Genomic DNA, 22,572 nt, shown 5'->3' on the forward strand with positions numbered 1-22,572 from the left:
GCACAGTCTGGCTGTATTTAATTAGGGCACTGAATCCCCATGCTGAGACAGGGGTTGAACTAAGGGATGTAATAGTGAGGAGCTGGTGGGAGAAAGAGTCGGGACCACTTGTATTGCCATTACTTTCTTTTATTTATGTGTTTGTTTATGGTTCAAGAACAAAGTTTTGAAGCTTCAGGTGGGTTACTTGAACTAATATGTCTGTCCTTGTTCTTTTTAGCAAGTCACTGAATAACTAAAAGTATGATGACAGATATTTATTTATTTATTATTTAGAGTTTTTGTATGCCGTCCATCGCTTAACGCTTCAGGACAGCTTACATAAATAAACAAACATGGTACAAAAAAAATACAAATTATATGAATTAAAAACCCGTTTCATTCCAGCTGCAAATTAAAACCTATAGTTAATATTAAACATGTTAAAATATTGTTTAAATAAAAAGGTCTTAGCCTGGTGCCGAAAAACAAATAACAACGGCGCCAGGCGGACCTCTGTGGGGAGCGCATTCCATAGATGGGGCGCCACCACAGAGAAAGCCCTCCTTTGGGTACTTAGCCTCCTGATGTCTTTCACAGAGGGCTCCTGGAGGAGGGCCTCTGCTGCCGATCTCAAGGGGCAGGAGGGCAAATATGGAAGCAGGTGTTCCTTCAAGTATCCAGGTCCCAAGCCGTTAAGGGCTTTATAGGTGATGACCAGCACCTTGAATTGAGCCCGGACTTCGATGGGAAGTCAGTGAAGCTCGTAGAGGACTGGGGTTATGTGAGAATAACGCCCAGTCCCCATCAGCAACCTGGCTGCTCTATTTTGCACCATCTGAAGTATCCGGACTGTCTTCAAGGGCAGCCCCACGTAGAGCGCGTTATAGAAATCCAACCAGGAAGTAACCAATGCGTACGTCACTGTAGCTAGGCAATCGTCCTCCAGGTAGGGATGCAGCTGATGGATTAGCCGAAGCTGAAGGAAAGCGCTCCTCGCCACTGCAGTCACTTGAGCTTCCAAGGACAGCTCCAGGTTGAGGAGCACTCCCAAGCTGCGGACCCTGTCCTTCAGAGGGAGTGCAACCCCATCCAGGACAAGGTCCAAGTCACCCACCCAGGAGCTCGAAGCACCCACCAACAGGACCTCTGTCTTGTCTCGATTGAGCTTCAGTTTATTGGCCCTCATCCAGCCCATTACCTCGGCCAGGCACCGGTTCAGCACAGCCACTGCCTCACCTGGATTGGTGGAGAACGAGAGGTAGAGCTGGGTATCATCAGCGTACTGATGATTCCGCAGTCCACACCTCCTGATGACCTCTCCCAGCGGTTTCATGTAGATGTTGAATAGCAAGGGGGACAAAATGGACCCCTGCGGAACTCCATGGCATAGCTGCCATGGCACAGAGCCAAAGTCCCCCAGCACCACCTTCTGGAATCAGCCGTCAAAGCAGGAGCGGAACCACTAACAAGCAGTGCCTCCTACTCCCAGACTTGTTAGCTTATCCAGAAGGATACCATGGTCAATGGTATCGAAAGCTGCTGAAAGATCTAGGAGGATCAACAAGGATGCACTCCCCATCTCGCTCCCTGCACAGGTCATCATACAGGGCGACCAAGGCAGATTCAGTACCATACCTGGGTCTGAAGCCGGACTGAAATGGGTCCAGATAAACAGTCTCATCCAAGAGTGCTTGGAGTTGTCCTGCCACCACCCGCTCCAACACCTTGCCCAAGAACGGGATGTAGGCCACCAGTCTATAATTGGCGGCCATCTCAGGATCCAGGGACGCCTTCTTTAGGACCGGCCTGACCACTGCCTCCTTTAGAGGGGCAGGCACCCGGCCATCCCTCAGAGAGGTGTTGATGACCTCCAGGATCCAGGCACCAATCCCGTGTTTGGCCTTGGTCAGTAGCCACGACGGGCAAGGGTCAAGTAAACAGGTGGTAGGACGTACTTGTCCAAGCACCTTGTCCACATCATCAGGGCGCAACAACTGAAACTCATCCAACAATATGTGACCAAATGGCGACATCGGCACCTCCCCTAGAGAATCTGAATCACTAATGGAGTCCAGCTTCTGATGAATCTGAGCGATTTTCTCCTTAAAGTGCTGGGCAAAGTCTTCACAGCGGGCCACCGAGAGTGGCACGGGATCTTTCCTGGGGCCAGGATATACCAGCCCTTGTACCAACCGAAAGAGTTCCGCTGGACGGCACTGTGAGGAGGCAATGGAAGTGGAGAAGAATTTCTTCTTCGCTGCCCTCAGCGCCACAGCATAGGCTCGATAATGAGCTCTTAAGTGTGTTTGGTCAGATTCATCCCGTGATTTCCTCCACCTACGCTCTAGACGTCTCCCAACCCGCTTCATCGCCCGTAATTCAGGTGTATACCAAGGGGATGAACGGGCTCTGCCAGACAGGAGAGGACGCTTAGGAGCAATCTTGTCAATAGCTCTGGCCATTTCCCCATTCCACAGTTCAACCAGAGAATCAACAGAATCGCTAGCCTTATCAACTGGAAACTCCCCCACAGCTTTCAGGAATCCATCTGGATCCATCCTGCTCCGAGGGCGGACCAACACGATAGGGTCCACACCCTTACAGAGGGAGTAGTTTTATATGAGTAGTTTTATATCAGTCAGTCTTCCAGTGGTAGATGTTTGGAACAGTACTGATCAAAAAGACTAAGAAATGAAGGGGTGAAAGGATGTGCTGACAGATGGGACCTGAGCCACCCACAAATCCTTGCCTGCTTGCACTGGATCACTGAACACCAGTTTAGGAAAAGACACAATATAATGGTATTTGAGGGACATGTATGCCATGCAGCTGGGTAAATAATAGTTCCTGTTTACTCACATTCCCAGGCCTGAAAAGAATGTGTGTGCTACTTCTCACTCTCTTACCTAGAACTATTGCTGCAAGCCCACATCCAAGATTTTCTGGGCCACAGTCTTGCTCTCTCTCTTTCATTGTTTTTCTGGTAATGGGTGGCCCACTTCCCATCTCTCTTGAAGCAAGGCAACTACAGTGGCAACAAACACTTCTCAAAGTTTATAAATGGGCATGTGTTCCCTTAGGGGCTGGAATCATTCAGAAATCTTCTGTTAATATTCCACACCTTAATCCAGCTCCCTTCAGAAAAAAGAGCCAACAAAAACCCTCCCATCAAATCTGCTGGCCTCCCAGGGTGACCAATGCCCAAACAGTCTCAGCATACCCGTCCCACTCCCACTGTCTTTCACAGTCAGCATCCTTTACCTTGCTTGCAATCCTTGCCTCCAAAACCCAGGGGGCATTCACAGCTGAAGGTGTTCCACTGGTTGACACACGTACCACCATTATGGCATGTGTTGCTCTCACAAACATTTTTCTTGGATGAACATCCTGGAGGAGGAATGAGAGACGGTATTGGAAACAGCCCTGACAAAGGAGGATTCCCCATGATTAGGAATGGCATGCCAAGGCAGGCAAAGGCTGAGGCTGCTAAGGAGGGCAATGAGGAGCTGGACCAGGACTGAGAGGCCCGTTTTTAAGGACCAGTTGGACTGTAAACATTGTCCATGGCACACAGGGCCTTCTCAAAACAGTGCTGCTCTTTTCTTGCCAGCTTTGCAACCAGAGAAATTCTGCCATCTGGATAAATGGCCAGTGCATCTTTCCAACCTTCCTCCCCTACTCTGAAATACCCCATACCAGGCACAGTCCCATTGTTGGCAATGAAGTCAGCCATGTCCACCTCTCGATTATCAATCAGGAAGTCTCGCATACAGCCTACAAAGTGTCGGTTCCGTACCGGGAAGCTCTCAGGCAAGTCAGGAACACCACCTAGTAACAGTGGACCTGTCAGATCCAGGGACCTAAAAAGTCAAAACAGGAGTTATACAAAAAGGGACCAAGGCCAAGGAGGGAATGACGGATTAACAGACCATCTCCGAGTACAAACTGTAGCTAGCATAAGTAGTGCTTCAGGTCAAGACTCAAGATCAACAGAAAACTTGGAGATGTTAGGGCCATTGGACAGCAACCATTAGGGAGAAGAAGGTTGCGATTTCAATAGAGGACGTCTCTTCTTGTATAAGGCACACAGCAGAAGGTACCTGGGGAAGACTGAAGGACATAGCAGTTCAACCTGGAAAACATGAGTTTCCAGAGTAGGACATATTATAAAATCCCACAGCAGCCACAGACTTGTGCTGCGGGTGATGAAGGTGGGGCTTAGCCAAATGAACATATCTCTAGCTAGCTACATAAATGAAAGCATTAAAAATGCATTGTCTCCCCAGCATGTATGGTCCCTACAACTGAAGGGTGGGAAGGCGGTGCTTCACATCTCATTTTTCAAGTGTGACAGTGAAACTGGAAAGCCAACATAGGTAAGTATTATCCCCATACCACATCACTGTTCCCCACTCAACAATAACCAGCATGGAACCCGCCTGGCTTTAGTCCTGTCTGTTCCTTCCTCACTTCTCTAACTCTATCAAATATAATACACATAAAATCCTCACTTCTTGGTGCCCGATTGTGTCCCTTGAGAAGAGCAAGAATAGTTTCCCAGGGTGGAGCCAAACTTCAGGGCCACTGAAGTGTCACAGTCATCCACAGTCACCACAGCTACTTTCTGGTCAGAGGGTCCTTGTGGAACTCCAGACATCCCCAGGATGGGCTGTGAAGAAAATGCAGATTCCTCTTGAAGGAACAGCCAGGATGGCAAAATCAAACAGGAAAAAAGGACGAGCAGAATGTTGACCAAAAGCTGGCAAAGCAAGCAAAACTCTTCACCCAGCTTCTCTTAAGCTGAGATATCTCTTGTACAAGAAATCCATTTCAAACTTGTGCTCCTAGGTGGCCTCAAATACACCAGCAGAAGATGTATTTCTAGAAGGCACTAACTCCAGTACCTGTTCCTGCATCTGGAACCAGATGGGCACCATGGAAAAAGCAGCTGAGTGGCAGCTGACTCTCAGGGCCTGGGCATTTCCAAAGCACTCCACACCTGAGCACTCATTAGAAACAGGATGGTGAATAGGTGGAATTTTTCTCTTGCAGTATCACATAGGAATCCTGCAAGAGATGGCAGCATTCCTGTGTGAAGCAGCTTATCTAAAATGTATTAGCAACTGTAGGGACAGAGCCAAGGGCTACACATTGCTCTAGATTACTACAGCTACAACAAAAGCATGTGCATTGTGTATGCTCCCCTGTGGAGAATTAAATAATCTCATCTACAGAAACAGATTCAAGGGACTAATATGCTGTCTAATACTCAGCCTTCAACCTGTTCTCACATATCTCTCAGTAGCACTAAGGGCTAAAAGCCCACCCCCACAACACACTTTTTTTTCTTTTCTTTTTTGTGAAACCTGAATTTATGCCAAATTCTGCCCCAGGTTCTTGCCAAATGCACAGAGTAGGATCTCAGGATCCTGTAAGAGGATCCCAGTAGGAAAAACATCATGCAGGCATGATACAAGGAAGAAATATGATCTTGCAAAGGATTATAGAGCTGTGATGGACCTTTTATCTTAATATCTGCATCAGTGTGGTTTCATGTTATTTCATTTCCTCACATATTGTCTCTTGTTGTCTTCAAGCAGGATTATTTGCATATTTTTAATAGCAGAGATAGGCAGACTTTGGGATGGTGAGCTCTACCTTAAAAAAGTAGAGCCCCTCAGACCACTAATCAAAGCCAGGTGCAAAACAGTGCCAGGGGAGGGGGAGTGGAATCGATTACCTCCAGCACCCATGGGCCATACAGTGAACATATAAGCAGAAAACCTATGTCTGAGTTCCTACAGATCAGGGAATATAGCACAACATTCTCAAACACTACTAGAAAGACCAGCCTTGACCCCGGATGACTCAGCCTGAACAGGAACATTCACTGGTGCCACCCGGTACCCCTTCTTCCCTACAGCCCCTGCCTTGAACCACTCCTCAGCTGTGGAGCTCTTGCAAGATCTTTATCTGGCTCTTGTGAGAAATCAGCAGCTAGAGCCTCACAGGAGCAAAGCTAAGGGGAAACAGGGACAACATGAGGGAAACAAGGTGCTCCAGAGAGCCCTGCCATGCACTCTCTGACTGCAACAAATGTCATGGTGGAAACTGATGGGTCAGTCAGAGCTCATGCTGCAGGCAGTAGCAAGCCCTCCTGATGGGGATGAGAGAAGCAGCACTGTTAGTCACTCCTCCCAGACTGCCACCTGATATGGGTTCCTTGGTTTGCTTCAGGATAGGACTGGCCTTGACAAAGCCCTGATCAAAGGCAACCGATTAATACTCACGTTTTGCAGGTAAGAAATATTGTGGCTCAAAGACAAGCATTTAGCACAAGACCAGTCATTGCAGAGATGATTTTTGAAATGTTCAGTTTAAACCACTAGGAGTTAGAAATCCTTGAAAAATCCCGCAAATAGTTGAGAGATTTACCAGTAGATTCCAATCTACCTTCTACCTGGGTTATAGTTTGAAGCTGTTTCTGCCTCCCATGAAAGTATGGTGGTATTTTTAGATTTCAGCAGTTTCGTTTTCATCTTTTTAATTACACCAAATGTGTAGACAACCAGATTCATGTTTCTTTTTGTTTTAATCAATGGATCAATCAAATTTTACTGTGTGACCCTAAGTCATCTTTTCACAGTATCGCCACTTCCCAATTGTCATGGGCAGATCATCACTCCTGGAAACATCAAGCAAGTAAATAGAATGAAGAATGAAATCTACATATATATCAGAGCAAAGCAGTTATAGAAAAGTGTCTGCAAGCAATTTCTAGCATTGCTTTTCAAAATTTCTACTGTGGCTACCATGTTGCATAGAACACAGAGGTGACATATTTGCCCTTATTGATTAAAAATATGTTATCAGACAAGGATCAACAAGTGAATATTTATATAATTTCTTCATCATTTTTCATTAAAAAAGAAATCCCAAAGTAGTTCACAAGATAAAAAAATGAAGAAATACTATAAACCAATTGAAATAATAAAACATTGATAAAATAGTAACATTTCATTAATTCAGCTGGGGTACCAGGCAATGCTACTGATCAGGAAATGCCTGGGCAAGCAAATGTGTCTTAACTTGTCAAAAGAAAAACCCCACATTAGAAGCCTGCCTGATCTCAGAAGGGAGATCATTCCATTGGCACCACAACAGAGAAAGTCTGATTCTGGGCCATTGCCAAAAGAGTATCAACACGGCCTCCCTCTTGGAAAGAGATGGGGCAGTCTATACAAGAGGAGGAGGCGGTATCTCAGATAGCTGCATCCTGTGCTGTTCAAGGCTTTATAAAGCAGCAGCAGAAGCAGCTAGAACATTGGCAGCCAATGCAGAGTTTTCAGCTCAAGAGTCCTTGTGCAAAGCAGAAAGTCCCACAGGCAGAAGCTGCCTAGCCACCAGCTTCCAATATGCTTTCAAGAATATCTTTCACCAGCTTTATACATTGCTGGGGGTATTGAAAATACCCCTCTGGTAGGAGACCGTAACACTGGCAAGAACATGTAAAATCCAATGCTTTCAAACATTATGAGTCTTTACTTTGGCAGACTGATGAGCAGGTGAATGCATCCCTAAGCCAGATTAAAAACATACTACTGAAAAGTATGTCTGTGCACTGTTGCTTAGTTAAGCATAAAGGCGATCTCATATTAACGTGTATTTGGACAACCCTGTGTGCCAGCCAGCTTAGCCGTTGCTCCCTGCTTGGATTTTCCCACTACTGCCATTAACCATTTTGTCAAACACAAAAGGCATCTGAATGCCCATAAACTTACAAGTATGTGTGACACAGCATTTTGAGGAGCGGAGGAGTTGACAGGTTTTGGATTTTAATATAACTACATATCTCTGCTAATTTTGAAAAAATATATTCCTCCCCCCCACCCCCCAACGCTGAAGTATATGAGGGCAGTGTGTCATTTTGGCCTGTAAATGGTGCAGCCGGAGCTTGCGCTCTGGACTCTCCCTCCACTCTCCCTTTTATGTTTGCCCACTGGGCCAGTGTGAACACCCTAAGCGCCCTCCCCCACGCCCGGCAGGAGAAAAACACAGGTCATTGGTGACCGTTTTTGTGTGCCGCGCTGGACTATTGAATTTTGAGAGGGATTCAATGGCCATGGTGAGGAAACGGGACAGCCCCAGACAAAGGGAGAGAAATGCAGCTGGGGAGGAGGAGGGGAGGGGAGGGCGTGGCCATGGCAACAGGTCACAGCAAAGCACCCAGGGACTGGCTGGCAGCCCAAAACTTCCCTCAGTCAGCCTTTGAGCCACTCCTTCCCATGCAACATGCAAAAGAAAACTGGGCGGCGGTGCGGGGGTGGGGAGTCGTTTGGCTTAATGCTCAGAGCACAGCGCAAGCCTCAAAATCACCCGGGGAAATTCCGTGCAGCCGAAATGCTTTTTATATTGCAGTTTGTCTTGGGTACGGGCTGAATACAGCAATGTCTTTTAATGAATGGCATGCATGTGTACAGAAACGTGGCATTTGCCCGCAAGATCCATGTAAGGCGGGCTGGAAAAAGACCGGGGTCCACATTTTAATATAAAAATCTGCACGTCATACACATCCATACTTCTCAGACATGACGTATTTTGCCCTCATATACATGTTCAGGTGTTTTGTACTTAGAGACAAGTTCATAAATATAAAAGGTAATTTCATTTTCCCAGTTTTCTGAAAACAAATCTTACTTGCCATGGGTGATTAGATAACCATCCTTTTATATTCTTGGAATGAGAGTATTTATTTATTTATTTGATTTATATCCCTCCTTTTTTTCTTTGAAAGAACTCAAAGCAGCTTACATCATTCTCCTGCTCTCAATCTTATCCTCACAACAACCACCCTGTGAGGGAGGTTGGGCTCAGAGTCTATGACTGGTCCAAAGTCACCCAGTTGGGTCCATGGCTAAGCAGGGACTAGAACCCGGATGGCCTAGGTTCTAGTAATGAGCTTTTAACCATTACACCAAATATGTATGAAATCTAACAACTTTGGTTCCATTCACATATAACAGCAATAAATCATTGGCCATTTAACCCACAATTTGTATTGGTGTATGCCAGGCACATTCCACAGTCTTTTTAATATTCTATCTCTGACTGAGCCAATCAGAGGTTGCCCAGACACTAAATGTTTTAAATAAATAAATATAGGTTAATTGTAGGTTAAAACCCCCCACAGTTGGCTGAACTACTAATTTTAAGCTATAATTTGGGTTAATATAACCCACAATTAATCTACTGAGCCATGCTAAGCCATCCTGAAGATAAACTGTGGTGGGCTGTTTGTTTGCTCACATTACTTCCAATAATCTGGTACTCTCTGGCTTGCCCCCCTTTACCCTGCTGCTTTTTTTACAGTGCATACCCCATGGACCTTTGCAACATACTCTCAGGAGCCTAATTTGCCACTCTACCAATGAGCACAAAAGTACTGATTTGCAGAGCAGAGTTAATTTTGTAGATTTTTCTCCACCTTTGGGAAGAGTTGTAGAATCATAGAATACTAAGTTGGGAGGGGCCAAGAAGGCCATTGGGTCCACCCTCCTGTTCAATGCAGGACTCCAAATTAAATCATCCCTCTCAGATGGCTGTCCAGTTGCATCTTGAATACCTCCAGTATGGGAGAGTCCACAATCTCTAGGTAATTGGTTCCATTGTTATACACCTCTAACAGTCAGGAAATTCTTCCTGATGTTCAGCCAGAACCTGGCTTCCTGTAACTTGAGCCTGTTATTCCATGTCCTGCACTCTGGTATGACTGAGAAGAGATCCTGCCATTCCTCTGTGTGACAACCTTTCTTACCAGGTGTCTCTGTAACCCTCTCCAGCAAGCCATGCAAAAGATTTGTACAGAATGAAGGGTTAAACTCCCCTTCCATGGCTTTGAGCCTGTTTGGGCTCCATGACGGTGACTTTTTGCATTTTTTAAAAAATCTACCCATTAAATGCAATCATTCAGTTTGGCCCTTAAAAAAATTAAATGGAGGTGTAATTATTTAGACCTAAAAATAATATACATTTGTTTGCATGAGGGAGGAAGGCAGGGAGAAAGAACATCAGCAGAAAGAAGGAAGGAAGGAAGGATGGAAGAGTGGAAGGAAGGAACTGTTCAGCTGACCCTCACCACCCTTAGCACCATCTGCCAGGACAGGCCAATGCCACAAAATCCTTCTAAAGCCTAAAAAAGGCCCACACTATTTACACACAGGCATTCTGAAAACAGGGACCCTGAGACTTCACCCATGCTTTTTACAGCACCATAGCTGAACCAGCCATTACATCTACACTCTGTCCTTCTGTCTACTCATCTTAGGAGTGCTCCTCCATAGCAATTCCTGGGAGAGTAAATTCCTCAGGCACATCCTTGGGCTGCAAAACTCACAGCCAAACAGGGCTCTGAACCTGGATTTCTCATGTCAGACCCACTACCATAGCCCAGCCTTCCCCAGCCTGGCATGCTGACTAGGAATGGTGGGAGTGGACCTTGCTGCTTTCCACTCCAGCCGCTCCTTTGATTCCGTCCACTGGCTAGAGAAGTAAATCTGCCTGTGGCTTTCCCCTCTTTGCCTCCCTCCCACAAACATACACACAATTCCGTTCAACCGGCTAATTTAACCACAATCAAAGGTGCCAATATGTCCAGAGGCATTTCCTAAGAGCACATGCTGCCAATACATGCAGGCTTGTTCTGTGAACCAGGAATTCCTGGACAGCATGCTCCTATACGGTGGGAGCAAGGGAAAACTGGGCTGGCTATGAGCAAACAATGTGCCATCTCCACTATTCAGAGGAAGCAGCACATCTGTTGTCCTAATGAAAAATCACCCCAGTCATGGAAGAAAAGATCTCACTTCACATACCTCCCAGCTTCTGCAATTAGAATAAGGAGGCAAAGCACCCTCAGGGTATATGCAGGCCCTCACATGCTTGGGCAGGGATTCATATTGGATTGAATATGCTGTACTTGTTTCTCTAATGGGGACAGCTGGACTGTTTTATCCCCTTTTGAAAGACATGGAACTGAAACTCTGAGTTTGTTTTCCTTATCTAGAACACGGAAGACATATAAGCTCCACCAGCCTCCCAGGTACTTGGCAGAGCATTTGTGTCAGTGGTTTTTCATCCTGGTATGAGTCAATAACCACAAAGCAAAAGCAGCCACAAACTACCAGACTGCTGTCATAAAAGCCAGGATGGACTGGCTTTTAGCCAACGTAAGACAAGGATAGTACACCTTCAGACTGTTGGAAGGCATCAGTTTTATACCCTCCCCATATTGCAAAGAGTCTGTTTCTGGCTGGGTACATATCTTCACAAACTTCTCACTCCACATGGTTCCCACAGCAGTTTCTCTTCTAATCATGTTTGATGGGAAAACAGTAGCTACAGGGACACTTCTTTAAATGATCCCAAATGCTGGCTTATGTGGGTGTGACATGGAGCAATACTAAATCGCTATGGTACAGTGGTGCTACACCCTTCCTATGCCCTGATGTTTTAGTCCAGTCTTCTGGACTCCAAGCCACCAAGCAGAGCACAACACTAGCACTAGGTTCCTTTGACAAACTCCGCTAGTTACTATCTTTTTATGGGCAAGCTATCAGTAGGATAGGTAAGCGGTCTCAATCCCACTTCTGGCCCTTGCCTGTCCATGGGTGTGTGGGGCAGCTAATGCTTCACATCAAGACCTGAGAGTGCTGGGGGCACACTTGTCTGTACTGTGCTGGCTGCAGGAGCTGGGAAACTGGCACCCTCCCACACCAGATAGCAAGCGGTAACTATCTGTTGGCACAGAGGCAGTGTGCTTGGGTGACTCTCCCGCAGGCAATCCCACTCATCAGGCCTGACGCCTGCATTCAGAAACATTCCCAGGAGTGGGAAGGCCAACACCCTACCCAGCCAGTCAAGTGGGAGCATGCAACCAGAATGCCCTGGACTCCAGCACAACTGCTGCAGGCCACAAGCAGGAAGCTGTCTCGTGGCTGCTCGTTCATCTCTTCTGAATGGTGGGGGATAAGGGTGGACACTGGCCAAGGAAGATAAAAAGTACCTCCAAGGAACAGAGGACTGCTTGTGTAGCACAGCACACCAATCATCAAGCACAGAGGCATTAAACCTCTTTCAGATTGAGTGCAAAATTCCAATGTAAAGCAGCTCCCAGGGGCCCCATTCTTTTGACAGGTGAGGCAGAAGTCAAAAGGGGAAGAGCCCAAAACACCAGAATAGTTTGGTGCTCTTAATGCTTAATGCTCTGACTACTAGTAACTAAGCCTCAGATAAGGCAGCCTAACATTTCAGAATGGGTAAAAAGGCACGCAAAACCTGGGCAGCCACTGAATGACTGGCAGGTGAGGGGAAGAGGTGGAGCCAAAGCAAGGGGAAATGTCAGAATGCCTAACATCAGGGGCCACACTGGCACCCTGGGAGGACCAAATCAGGCCTAAGCACATGAGGTTTTGCACACAGTTGGTTCTAAGTAAGCATCAGGCACCAGTGGCCATTATCTAATTCTCTTTTGTATATCAGGAGTTCCTGCCTGGTTTAAGGTGGTCATTACTGTGTGCCCTGAAACAAGACATTGATGCATTACCCTCAAGATTAAGCAAGTGAGAACAATGCCTGATGACCAGCTAGAGTTCTGACTGGCTAACCAGAGTTCTCAAGGAGCACCTGAAAGAGGGAGAGTTTCTCTGAATACCATGAAGACAACATAGAAGCTATTTAGGGGGTCTCAGTTCATCAACCAGGTATGTGCCTCATTAGTTCCTCTCCCCAGGAGGCCAGCTCAAAATACAGCCATCCTGAATTTTCATGGATGTGAGATGTTCTCAGGAGGGCTTCCTAACATCCAGCAGGCCTGCCTGAGGTCAAGGCTCTCCTAACTTGGGAGATCTGATTCTAGCTCCAGACAATCACATTCAGATAGGGGCTTTCTCAGCTAAGCTCCCTCCAGCTGCTTGTTGCTGATTCAGCATGATGCCTTTTGGAAAACAGCATGGGTAGCCAACTCAGTCTGCAAAATGAGCTGAATTCCCCCATGAGAAGAGGGAGGGAGGCCGGGCAAGCACAAGGCACTGCAGGAGGGCTCCTCTGAGCTCCGAGGTGCAGAGCTGCCTCTTACTACCTGGCAATCTTCGGCCACTGGCTTCTTTCCCCAGCTTCCCCACTGCTCCCCCTCCTCAACTTCCCCTTCCACCCCCAGTGCCACTCCATCCCCTGGGCAGCTCCTTTCAGTCCCAAGCTTATTAATCGAACCAGGCAGTTGCATGTGACAATCGCGCCACCTGCTCTCTACCTCCTGCCCCCTGTCAGCAGCTTCCTCATTAGAGATGGCTTCTTGGGACCTCATCACAGTGGAGCCACAAGCCATCCTACCCCCACCCCCCAGTCTCTGCATTGAGGGCACTATTCATATGAATTCTAATGGCTGGGATTTCCAGAAGCCAAGAAGAGACAGGCCTGTGGAGACTGCCATCAATGACAGTGACCCCTGTGATCAAACATTCCTCCTGGCCCTTGAATCTTTCATGGCTCCAGCAGCCACCCTTCGCAGCAAGCGACGTCTTCAACTACAGGCAGTGGCAGGCATTGCCATCTTAAGCAGCCTCCTCCAAATTGGCGCTCGCCAAAGGTATTGCTCTGCAACTCTCGGCATTTACCAGCCAGCATGGTAAATGGTAAAGCAAGCTGAATTCCCCAGTGATCCTCTTCAGGCTGTTGTTGGCTGCTGCATCTTACCTTATTATAGTAGTGCAGGTGAACGGTGTGCCACTGCCCATCGCTCACACCTCCTGGGATGAATGGGGCTACTGTGCTTGTCGACTCTCCTACAGCAGAGATGAAAAAACAACTCAAGGCAAAAATCTTAGGGAAGGAATGATGTGTCTCCTTCCACCACTTCCCACAAGAGCTCTAAAGAGGGAGCATAGAGGCTAATAGGGGTAAAACAGTGGGGCAATTATACCACAAAACAGAGATGTGGAACAGAAGGCCTAGGGACAAAGAGATAAGAAGTGGGGCTAAGCAGATACATGACCAAGAGGCTAGCAAGGCAACGCTGGCACTGCCAGGGCAAGGGATAGGAGGTTATAATGAGCAGAAGTGAAGAAAGGGACCATCTCTCAAGAGGGCCTGAGATGAATCATACCTGCTGAGAAGGTAAGCTGTACTTGCTCCTGTACAATCTCCAGGGCAATAAAATCATGTCGCTCATTGAAGCGCCCATTGTAGAGAAGGAGTCCGTCCCGTTCCTTTGTGGCAAACCTGCCCAGACAGAAAAAAGGATGAGCCCCATGCCCAGGTCCAGGATTTCAACACTCAGTCTCAGGACATTCAAAGCAAGAACAGTAGATGGAACACAACTAAAGTGGTTGATGGAATCTAACGAAGAGAAGCCCTGTCTGGGCAGAATTATTGCAACTGCACCTAAAGCCCTCATGAAGGGAAGGAAGAGGGAAAGAGTTTAAGGAGATAAAACATCATTTGATTCATGCAGATCTACATTTAGGGTTTGCTGAACTGGATCCTGGGAACCCATAACCCTAAAAATAGTGTAACCCTCCACACATATTCATACACAGAGGCAGACAACTGCAGCTGATCACATGTACATGTACTGCAGAAAATTAAGACATGGATTACTAGCGATATGTGGGATTCACACAATTCCTGTGTGGAATTTCTGGGGAGGAAATCTGTCATACATGGAGACACATCAGCTTCTTAAACCATTTGTTGCTAGTTGACATGATTTCTCCAAGCAAGCAAGCCTAGCCTAACAAAGGCATTCCTTTGTGATTAGGTGTGCAGTTCCTTCACACAAAGGCAAGTCCATGTAGGCTGGCTCAGCTGTGACTCATCCTGGCACCCTTCCCCCCTCCCCCAACCCTCCATTCATTAATTTTGGCTGCATGTGGCTCTGTGTGTAAACAGAACAAGGAACAAGAGCAGGGTAAGTGCAGAGGCTGAGCATACAAAAGCAATTCCACCAGTGTCAATGAAAAGCTCTTCCAGGCTCAGACAACCAATCAGCAAGATGCCAGCGTGGGCCTTTCAAATGGCTACAGCTGGGAGATGATGGATGGTGTCCATGCAGAATTCCAAGAGCCTGTTCGCTGTCTCCCAACGTGCAGATCCAAGGCTGAAAACTCATATGTTGCAGCTGGGCCTATGAGGAATCAAACTACCAAGTCTTAGCCAAGGTCTGAATCTGAAAAGAAACTACCCGAACTAACCCAAGGAATACACAGACCCAAAGCAAAGGCAAGGAAGCACAAAACCCAAGTCAAGATTAAGAAGTGGGAAAGCAGGAGTGATACCCAATACGGACCTGATTAAGGCACTAACCAACATATTATTTGTGTCCAAGGCAGCTCCTTCTCTGTTCCCCAAAGTTATCAGGGCACTAGGAGAGGGAAAAACTATATACACAAACAAAGTACTTCTGTGATAAATGTTAACGCTTATTAGTGTTATTGCTTCTATGCAAAGGTGATGAGGCAGAACCACAAAGAAATTTCTTTTTAGTATAGTGGCCAATGTGAAACTAATGGCAACATAGAGAGCAAATATGCCCTAAAAAGCTTTCAAAACATGCATTCAACCTAGAGGTGGTGGTGAGTTGTTAACCTGACATGTGATCAGAAAATGAGTTACCAAACTCACACACACGAAACATATCACTGTGGTGTATGACACCACCACATTACAATGACTGTGTGAATGGATAAACATTAGATAATGGATAAACATTAGATGTTTATATAATGATGTTAGATAAACATCAATGAAACAGCAATGCAGTGCTTGTCCCTGCCTGCTGTATCACGGAAACCGAATACTCATACATGGCACTGTCTCTCTAGACCAAAGAAGTGGGAATAAATTTAGAGGCAGTCTCTATGGCTAGCATCTTCCTTTAATTGAAGGTTTAAGACTGACATGTTTGCAGTCTTTTCCTTCTTGCTTTTTGCAGCCCCCTGGCAGAGCAAAGAACAGTCTAGTTACTAACATTATCCTCCATTGCTAGCATCATGCTCTATAGGCCAGGAATAGGAGTTATAGAAAAAGGAACACAGGAATTAAATAGTTTGGACAAACAAGCCCAGCCCATTCACAGGTGGCACATGATCTCATCCTTTCTGCTGACAAACTGCTTGGGGAGCCATCACAACGACCTCACTTCCCCTTATTCTTTGGGAATACTGGTACTTATCATCCTGCCAAGAAGCTGTATTTGAACTGAATTCATTGCCAGAGTTAGGCAAGAATGACAGATGCTAGCTAATTTGTATATTTGTTTATTATTTTCTATAAACTTCCATCAAAGCCAAGTAGGTTTGCCCATTGCCAGCTATGCCATTCCTTCCCTGACTGTACCATTTAAGATGGCAGAATGGAAAATTACATGTTTGGAGAGGTGTCTGTGTGATAATAAACAAACAAACAAAGCTCCCTGCTAGCATATCATGGAGCAGGGCTTTGTTGCCGGGTTTTCTTGACATTTTAGGTTTTCCTGAGCAACAAGGAAGGGTTTTTCCCCTGAAGAAATGTTCTCATCTACTGTAGCATGGTTGCTGCAAGACAGACTTCTTAGCTAGACTGGACCATAAGGTCTCACCAGTCTGGCTGTCATTCCATTATCTTGATTCACTGTCCGGGACCCTCTTCACTACATAATGCCCACCAATGCTACCACTAACATTTATAACACACCTACCTACAGACATGGCCACACTCTTTCATAGAGTAGGAAAGTCCAGAACAGCATTCATAAGAGGCACTCAAAATATTTTTTTTATTTCAGACTGTATGATTATGTTACATCAAACAGCATGTTCAACTGTTACGGTTTTTGTACTCGTGGAATTATACTGTTTCCTGGTGCAGCAAAGCTCCTTACAGGTTTTTTTAACTATAAGAGGAATAATATGACCCCCTCGCATTAAAAACAAAAAAAAAAAAAACAGTTGGCAACCAATGATGCACATCTGGTTCACAGGAGCCAGGAAACACCAAATCTTTCAAATTAAGTAGCCACATTTCCAGATTCTGTGATTCTAGTTAAATATGGACGCTAGCTATGTTATTCATTATATTTACTTCTTCACATGTTAAAACAAACACCAACTGCTCCATGCTTGAAAGTGTGTGCTCACATTTTCATATATAACACTATCTGTCCACCATTCTCTCTGAAGGATGCATCAGCCCCACTTAAGTCCACCTTGTAATTCTCAGTTATCTAAGGACAGAATGTCTCACTAGCCAGAAGTCAACCCCTCCTGCTTTTGACCCACTGTTTAAGATGCTTGCAGTAATGCTCCAGATCAAACAGAGACCACATAAGCAGAAAAGAGGCAAGAAGTACCACCTGCCCCTCCAAACACACAAACAAAGCGGAAATGAATTCCCACTTTACTGTGGCACTGGAGGTTACTGGAGCGGCCACTTTTGTGACTGGTGGGAAATGATAGTCCCACCAACCATGCCCACTGAGGCTTATCAGGGCTGCAAACTGCACTTCTCATCAGAGCCAAGCAGGCCTTCCCCTCCCTGGTGACCCCGCTCTGTATTGCTCTCTTGGGCTGCTTCTTTATAGACTGTCAGCACTTGGCAGCCCTCCCTCAGTCCCACACACACACAATGGGGTTTGACTGTGACAAGTATGCAGAGCAAATCAGAAGCTCCAAAGGACCCTCCCCTGCCAGGGACAAAGAGGCCTTGGCTGGCTGGCTCCTTTGTGCTGGGCTAACAATAAGGATGGGACTGGAAGGATTATAGGGTAGGCAAGCCCAGGAAATGAGGGAGGGCTCTATGGTCTCATTAGACAAGCCCAAGGGAATCAGGTCTTCATCAGCACATATCCTATATATAGGCAAAGGACAAGAGAATGGGAAACAATATATGCTAAGTTCCAAAGTTTTGCCAGGCCTCCATCTGGAGGGGCTCCTTTCTGCATGCTATTAACTTAACAGTGTTAAAGTAGCAGGTGGAGAGAAGAAAATACTGGACATCATCCACTGTAACCTTCTTTCAGCCTGCAGCAGATGGCTGTAAAGGCCAAAGGAGACAGGCCAGGAAGCTGAGCAACAAGTACGTCCCAAAACAACAAATGAAAGCGGTCATCCAGAAAACTGGAACTGCAGGAAGAGTCCTGGATAAAACAGCTACTTTTTCCCCTGGACTGAGCTTGCTCTGACATAATTTATACTGGTTGTGTAAATCATGCTAGCACTGCTATCTATGCAGCCTTCCTCAGGTGGACATTCAGAAGTGAAATGCATCCCCCCCCCCTCGCAAAAGCACCATGCTGATGTGCCACAAGCATCATACCCAGCCCTAGTTTGATGGGAATTGTAGTTGGAAACATCTGGAGTATGCTAGGTTGAAGAAAACTGTAGTAGGAGTAAGCCTTATTTGGTTACATTGGGGCCGACGTACTTCTGAATAGACATGCTGGGATTCGCATCGTACCCGACCTACTTACTTGACTCTAAGGGCAGGAGAGAGGCTCCACCCACTTTTTCAAACATACAGTCCCCTCTGGAGTCAGTTTCAAGGGCTCACTGCATCACTGGTTAACCAGGATTCCATCCAGTCATACAATATATGATCTGCTATTCCTTCATTTATTCATTAGTCATCAGAATTATGTTCCTCATCAAAAGGAAAAAAAGGCTGGCTGGGGCACGCTGGGAGTTTGGGGCCTTTTTTGTCTAAAGTTGCATAGGGCTGCAACTTTAATGCCAAGCAACAAATGCTACAGGGATCTCAGAAATGTATGTGTAGGATTTTTGTGGGATTTCTCTGAGCCTGAGATACTGGTACTATTCTAGAAGGCCCCTTCACAGACATGCACTTGTTGAGATATATATGCCCAATTCACAGTATTGGTGCTGAATTTAAAACCCTAAACAGCTTGGGAACAGAATATCTAAATCAGGGCTCTCCAGATGTACTTGGACCAACAACCATCAGCACCAGTCATCATGGCCAAAAGCCAAGGTTCATGGGCATTGTAATACACCAACATCTGGAGGGCTACAGGTTCTCCACCACAACTATCTAAAGGAATGTGGTTCAGGTCACCTTCCAAGTCCCTTCTCCTCATTACCTTGCTAGATAAAGTTAGGTGGATAGCTACAAGGAAGAGGTCTTTCTTAGATGTGAAATCACACTTTCTCCCAAGGAGAAAAGAACACACTGGCACCCACACTGTTATCTTTTTGGTTGCACATGAAGATATTCCCCTTCTCTCAGGCATTTTAGAGTTTAGATTATACACTTCAATTTAGTTATGGATTTTTACGTGGCTGAAGAGCAAGGCAACAGAATATCTGGCCCATACAGGTACCCTAATCCAGACCAAGGGGGCACCCTGATCTGACTCCAAGCCCCATCCCCAGGAGAAATGCCATCAGAGGGCATCCCCTCCCACCCAGCCCTGCTATCTCCAAGAGTAGGGATTCACCTGCCTGACTGTACCAGCAGCAGAATTCACACTGCCAATTTTGGATTGAAGACAGTAGCAGGGATGTGGATCTCAGGACCCAGCCTCATCCATGACCAAGAGAGCAGCTTTTCTTCTGTGTATGGATAAGCCCCCTTCTTCACCCACCCTGCTTCCTTCCGCAGGGTCTTATGTGATCTTATGTGATGTATACATGATCTTATGTGATTATTATAGCAGGAAAAAGGTGGGATAGAAAAGGCAGAGCTAAGCTATTCCCTGTTGCTCCACAGAAGAGGAGTATCAGGGACCCAACTAGTTCTGCTTCACTGCTCAGTACCTGATGAGTCTTGCCTTGAATCAGAACTTTTCTGCATGTTTCAGTTGTGGTGTTTTAAGAGTGCTGGAGTAGCATAGCAGGTGATATAACAGCCTGAGCTACACATTGAGAAATCCACCTTGCTTCTGCCATTATCACATTCATTAGATGGTGCAAGACAAGATTAATTCAGCCTTCTCCAAGGCCAAACTGGCATGCTGAGTGGAGGTGATAGAAGTTGTGGTCCAACAAATCAGCACAGGGGTACTGTGTTGGGACAGGCTGAGCTATTAATTCCTCTTCCATAATATAGGGATAGTAAAACTTGTTTATCTTACAAACCTGCTGTATAAATCACATAACATCATTCATGTGATGCACTTTGAACATTCAAAGCCTGAAGTGTTTATCAGTAGTACTAGGACTGGTTAAATATTGTATTATTAGAAGAATTAGAATTGTTAGAGGTTTGAATTGCTTGGCTTTACATCTGGACCTTTAACTTTACAGTTTTTCTGATATACTGCATTTGTGTGTCTTTTCATATCATCAGGTATGTGCATGTGACTATTTTTTTAAAAAAATTAAAAGATATCAAGCAAAATAACAGCAATAATCATTCTAGTGTTTGCCATCTTGGTGTCTCATACCTCAGAGTACGGGCAGGATTCCTGAAAGAGGGCAAAAGGCCATAAACAGGACTACGAACACAGCTCTGCCTTGAATTTCCCTTTCTCCCTGGCCAGCTACTTACGTGAGGGTGATGGTGAAATGGAAGCGCTGACGCAGCCCCTTAAAGGTGAGGAAGGAGTGGGCTGGGAAGCTGCGGGTACTCATCTGGCAGTAGGGCTTCTCGTAGTCTCCTGACAGGCAATCGCACTTGAATCCACCCACCAGAAGGTTGACACAGGTGCCGCCATTCTTGCAGACCCCTGGGCTACAGCGGCCCAGGCGGGAGTTCAGCTCACAGTTCTCCCCTGTGGGAGAAGCAGAGAAGACCCATCAACACCCCTGCAAAAAAAAGAGAAGTTACTTTGCAAATACACACAGCATGGGAGCTTTCCAGGAATGGGGGTTCAAGTGCCACAGTGTCCAAATTTTCTAGTTCAGTGAGTCAACTGTTCAAAGCCTCTCCAAGGCAAATAGAGTCAATGCACATATTAAAATTAGAAGGCTGAAAATGTGGGCTCAGTAACATTATGGCCAGTGTGGTGTAGTGGTTAAGAGTGCAGGACTGGGACTCAGGCAATCTGGGTTCTAGTCCCCGCTTGGCCATGGAGCCAATTGGCTGACTCTGGGCCAGTCATACACTCTCAGGCCAACCTACCTCACACGGTTCTTGTTGTGAGCGTAAGAGTGAGAGCAGGAGGAGCAGAATGATGTACGCCACTTTGAGTTCTATGTAAGAAAAAAGCAGGATATAAATCTAATGAATAAATAAGAGCTCTACCACAAACTTAAATCAACTCAAGCCATATCAATTCCCATGGCATACCAAATCTGCCAACAATGGACTAGGCAATAGCATCCTAATTGTCATTTCACTGGCAAGATGACCACTCACTGAAGAAATAAGACCTCTTTGGCACATGCAACTCTGCAGGGATACACTCAACATGCAAATATGGAACCCTTCAGTATGATGTCTTATGCACACAACACTAAGTTTGTTTTAACTGAATTAGCTGCAGCCAAAGATTCAAAGATGTGACAGACACCAAAATGGAGATCCACTGATTAGATGTTTTGTAGTAGTGCCTCCAGCAATTTCTTAAATTTTCAAATATGCCCATAGGTCCAAACAAACTGGGGATCCCTGCATGGGGTTTTCTGAAAACTGTACCTTCAACACCTTCTCAAGTCTGTAGAACTTCACTTTGTACTAGTATTTGATGAAAAAGTTGTAGAATTGCCCTTTCTGGTATAAAGCTCTACTTATCCACACCTACAAGGTTCCATTTGAAAACCTTTGTCAGATCGAGGGATTAAAGGCAGAAAGTGTCTTACCTCAGTGTCAGAAGAAGAAAAGCTTAGTGCTATGCAATGTGTTTTGCATTTTACTAGAACCCCAAGGCCTACCACTTGGGGCTCTGTGGAAAAGCCACATAGAATGGAAGCAGAGGTAACTCTGGGCAGCTACAGAAAGAAGCATTTGTTTTGAAGACCAATGAGCTCACAGCCCTGCTCCACAGAAATCTATTCCTGACTACTTTCTTCAATTCAGCAGTCTAATTTGGCAGTGGGAATGAATTATTGTCTTGTAACGGCTGTTAAAAGTGTTGGAATTCAGAAATGCTTACTGATCTACAGCAGTCTGCCATTAGAATCCAAACTTCCTCCTGTCCAGCCCTGCAGTATAACATTCTAGCTTCCATTCCTCACATCTTGGTTAAAAAGATCCCAGGCAGCAATGCTTATACAGGTCTTAAACTGATATGACTGACAGTTGTGAGCCAGATTTATTTATTTATTTAGAGTATTTGTATGCTGTCCCATCGCATAGCCTCGGGACGGCTTACATAAAACAAAATAAAGCATAATACAAATAAATACAAATGCAAATAAAATCCAGATCCACCCTGGCTGCAGATTAAAACCTAAAAGCTGATGTTAAAAGTTATTAAAATATTGTTAAAATAAAAAGGTCTTAGCCTGGAGCCGAAAAACAAATAATGACAGTGGCAGGAGGACTTCTCTGGGGAGCGCATTCCATAGGCGGGGCACCACCGCAGAGAAAGCCCTCCTCCAGGTTCTTTGCCTCCTAATGTCTTTCACGGAGGGTTCCCGGAGGAGGGCCTCTGCTGCCGAT

At 45.7% G+C, this 22,572-nt stretch overlaps 1 protein-coding gene across 1 annotated transcript in view; it reads right to left on the reverse strand.

The window, feature by feature from the left end:
- Nucleotides 1–22,572, reverse strand: part of CELSR2 (cadherin EGF LAG seven-pass G-type receptor 2) — a 104,038-nt gene that overhangs the window by 27,700 nt on the left and 53,766 nt on the right. The window contains exons 3-8 of the mRNA XM_044431756.1: nt 20,518–20,740; nt 14,141–14,256; nt 13,732–13,820; nt 4,494–4,651; nt 3,679–3,842; nt 3,244–3,369 (exon numbers count right to left, since the gene is read on the reverse strand). Of these exons, the coding sequence (XP_044287691.1) occupies nt 3,244–3,369; nt 3,679–3,842; nt 4,494–4,651; nt 13,732–13,820; nt 14,141–14,256; nt 20,518–20,740 (876 nt within the window). The remainder of the gene's footprint in view (nt 1–3,243; nt 3,370–3,678; nt 3,843–4,493; nt 4,652–13,731; nt 13,821–14,140; nt 14,257–20,517; nt 20,741–22,572) is intronic.

This window comes from Varanus komodoensis, unplaced genomic scaffold (assembly GCF_004798865.1).
Source record: "Varanus komodoensis strain SLA01 unplaced genomic scaffold, ASM479886v1 scaffold1, whole genome shotgun sequence".
Classification (NCBI taxonomy): domain Eukaryota; kingdom Metazoa; phylum Chordata; class Lepidosauria; order Squamata; family Varanidae; genus Varanus; species Varanus komodoensis.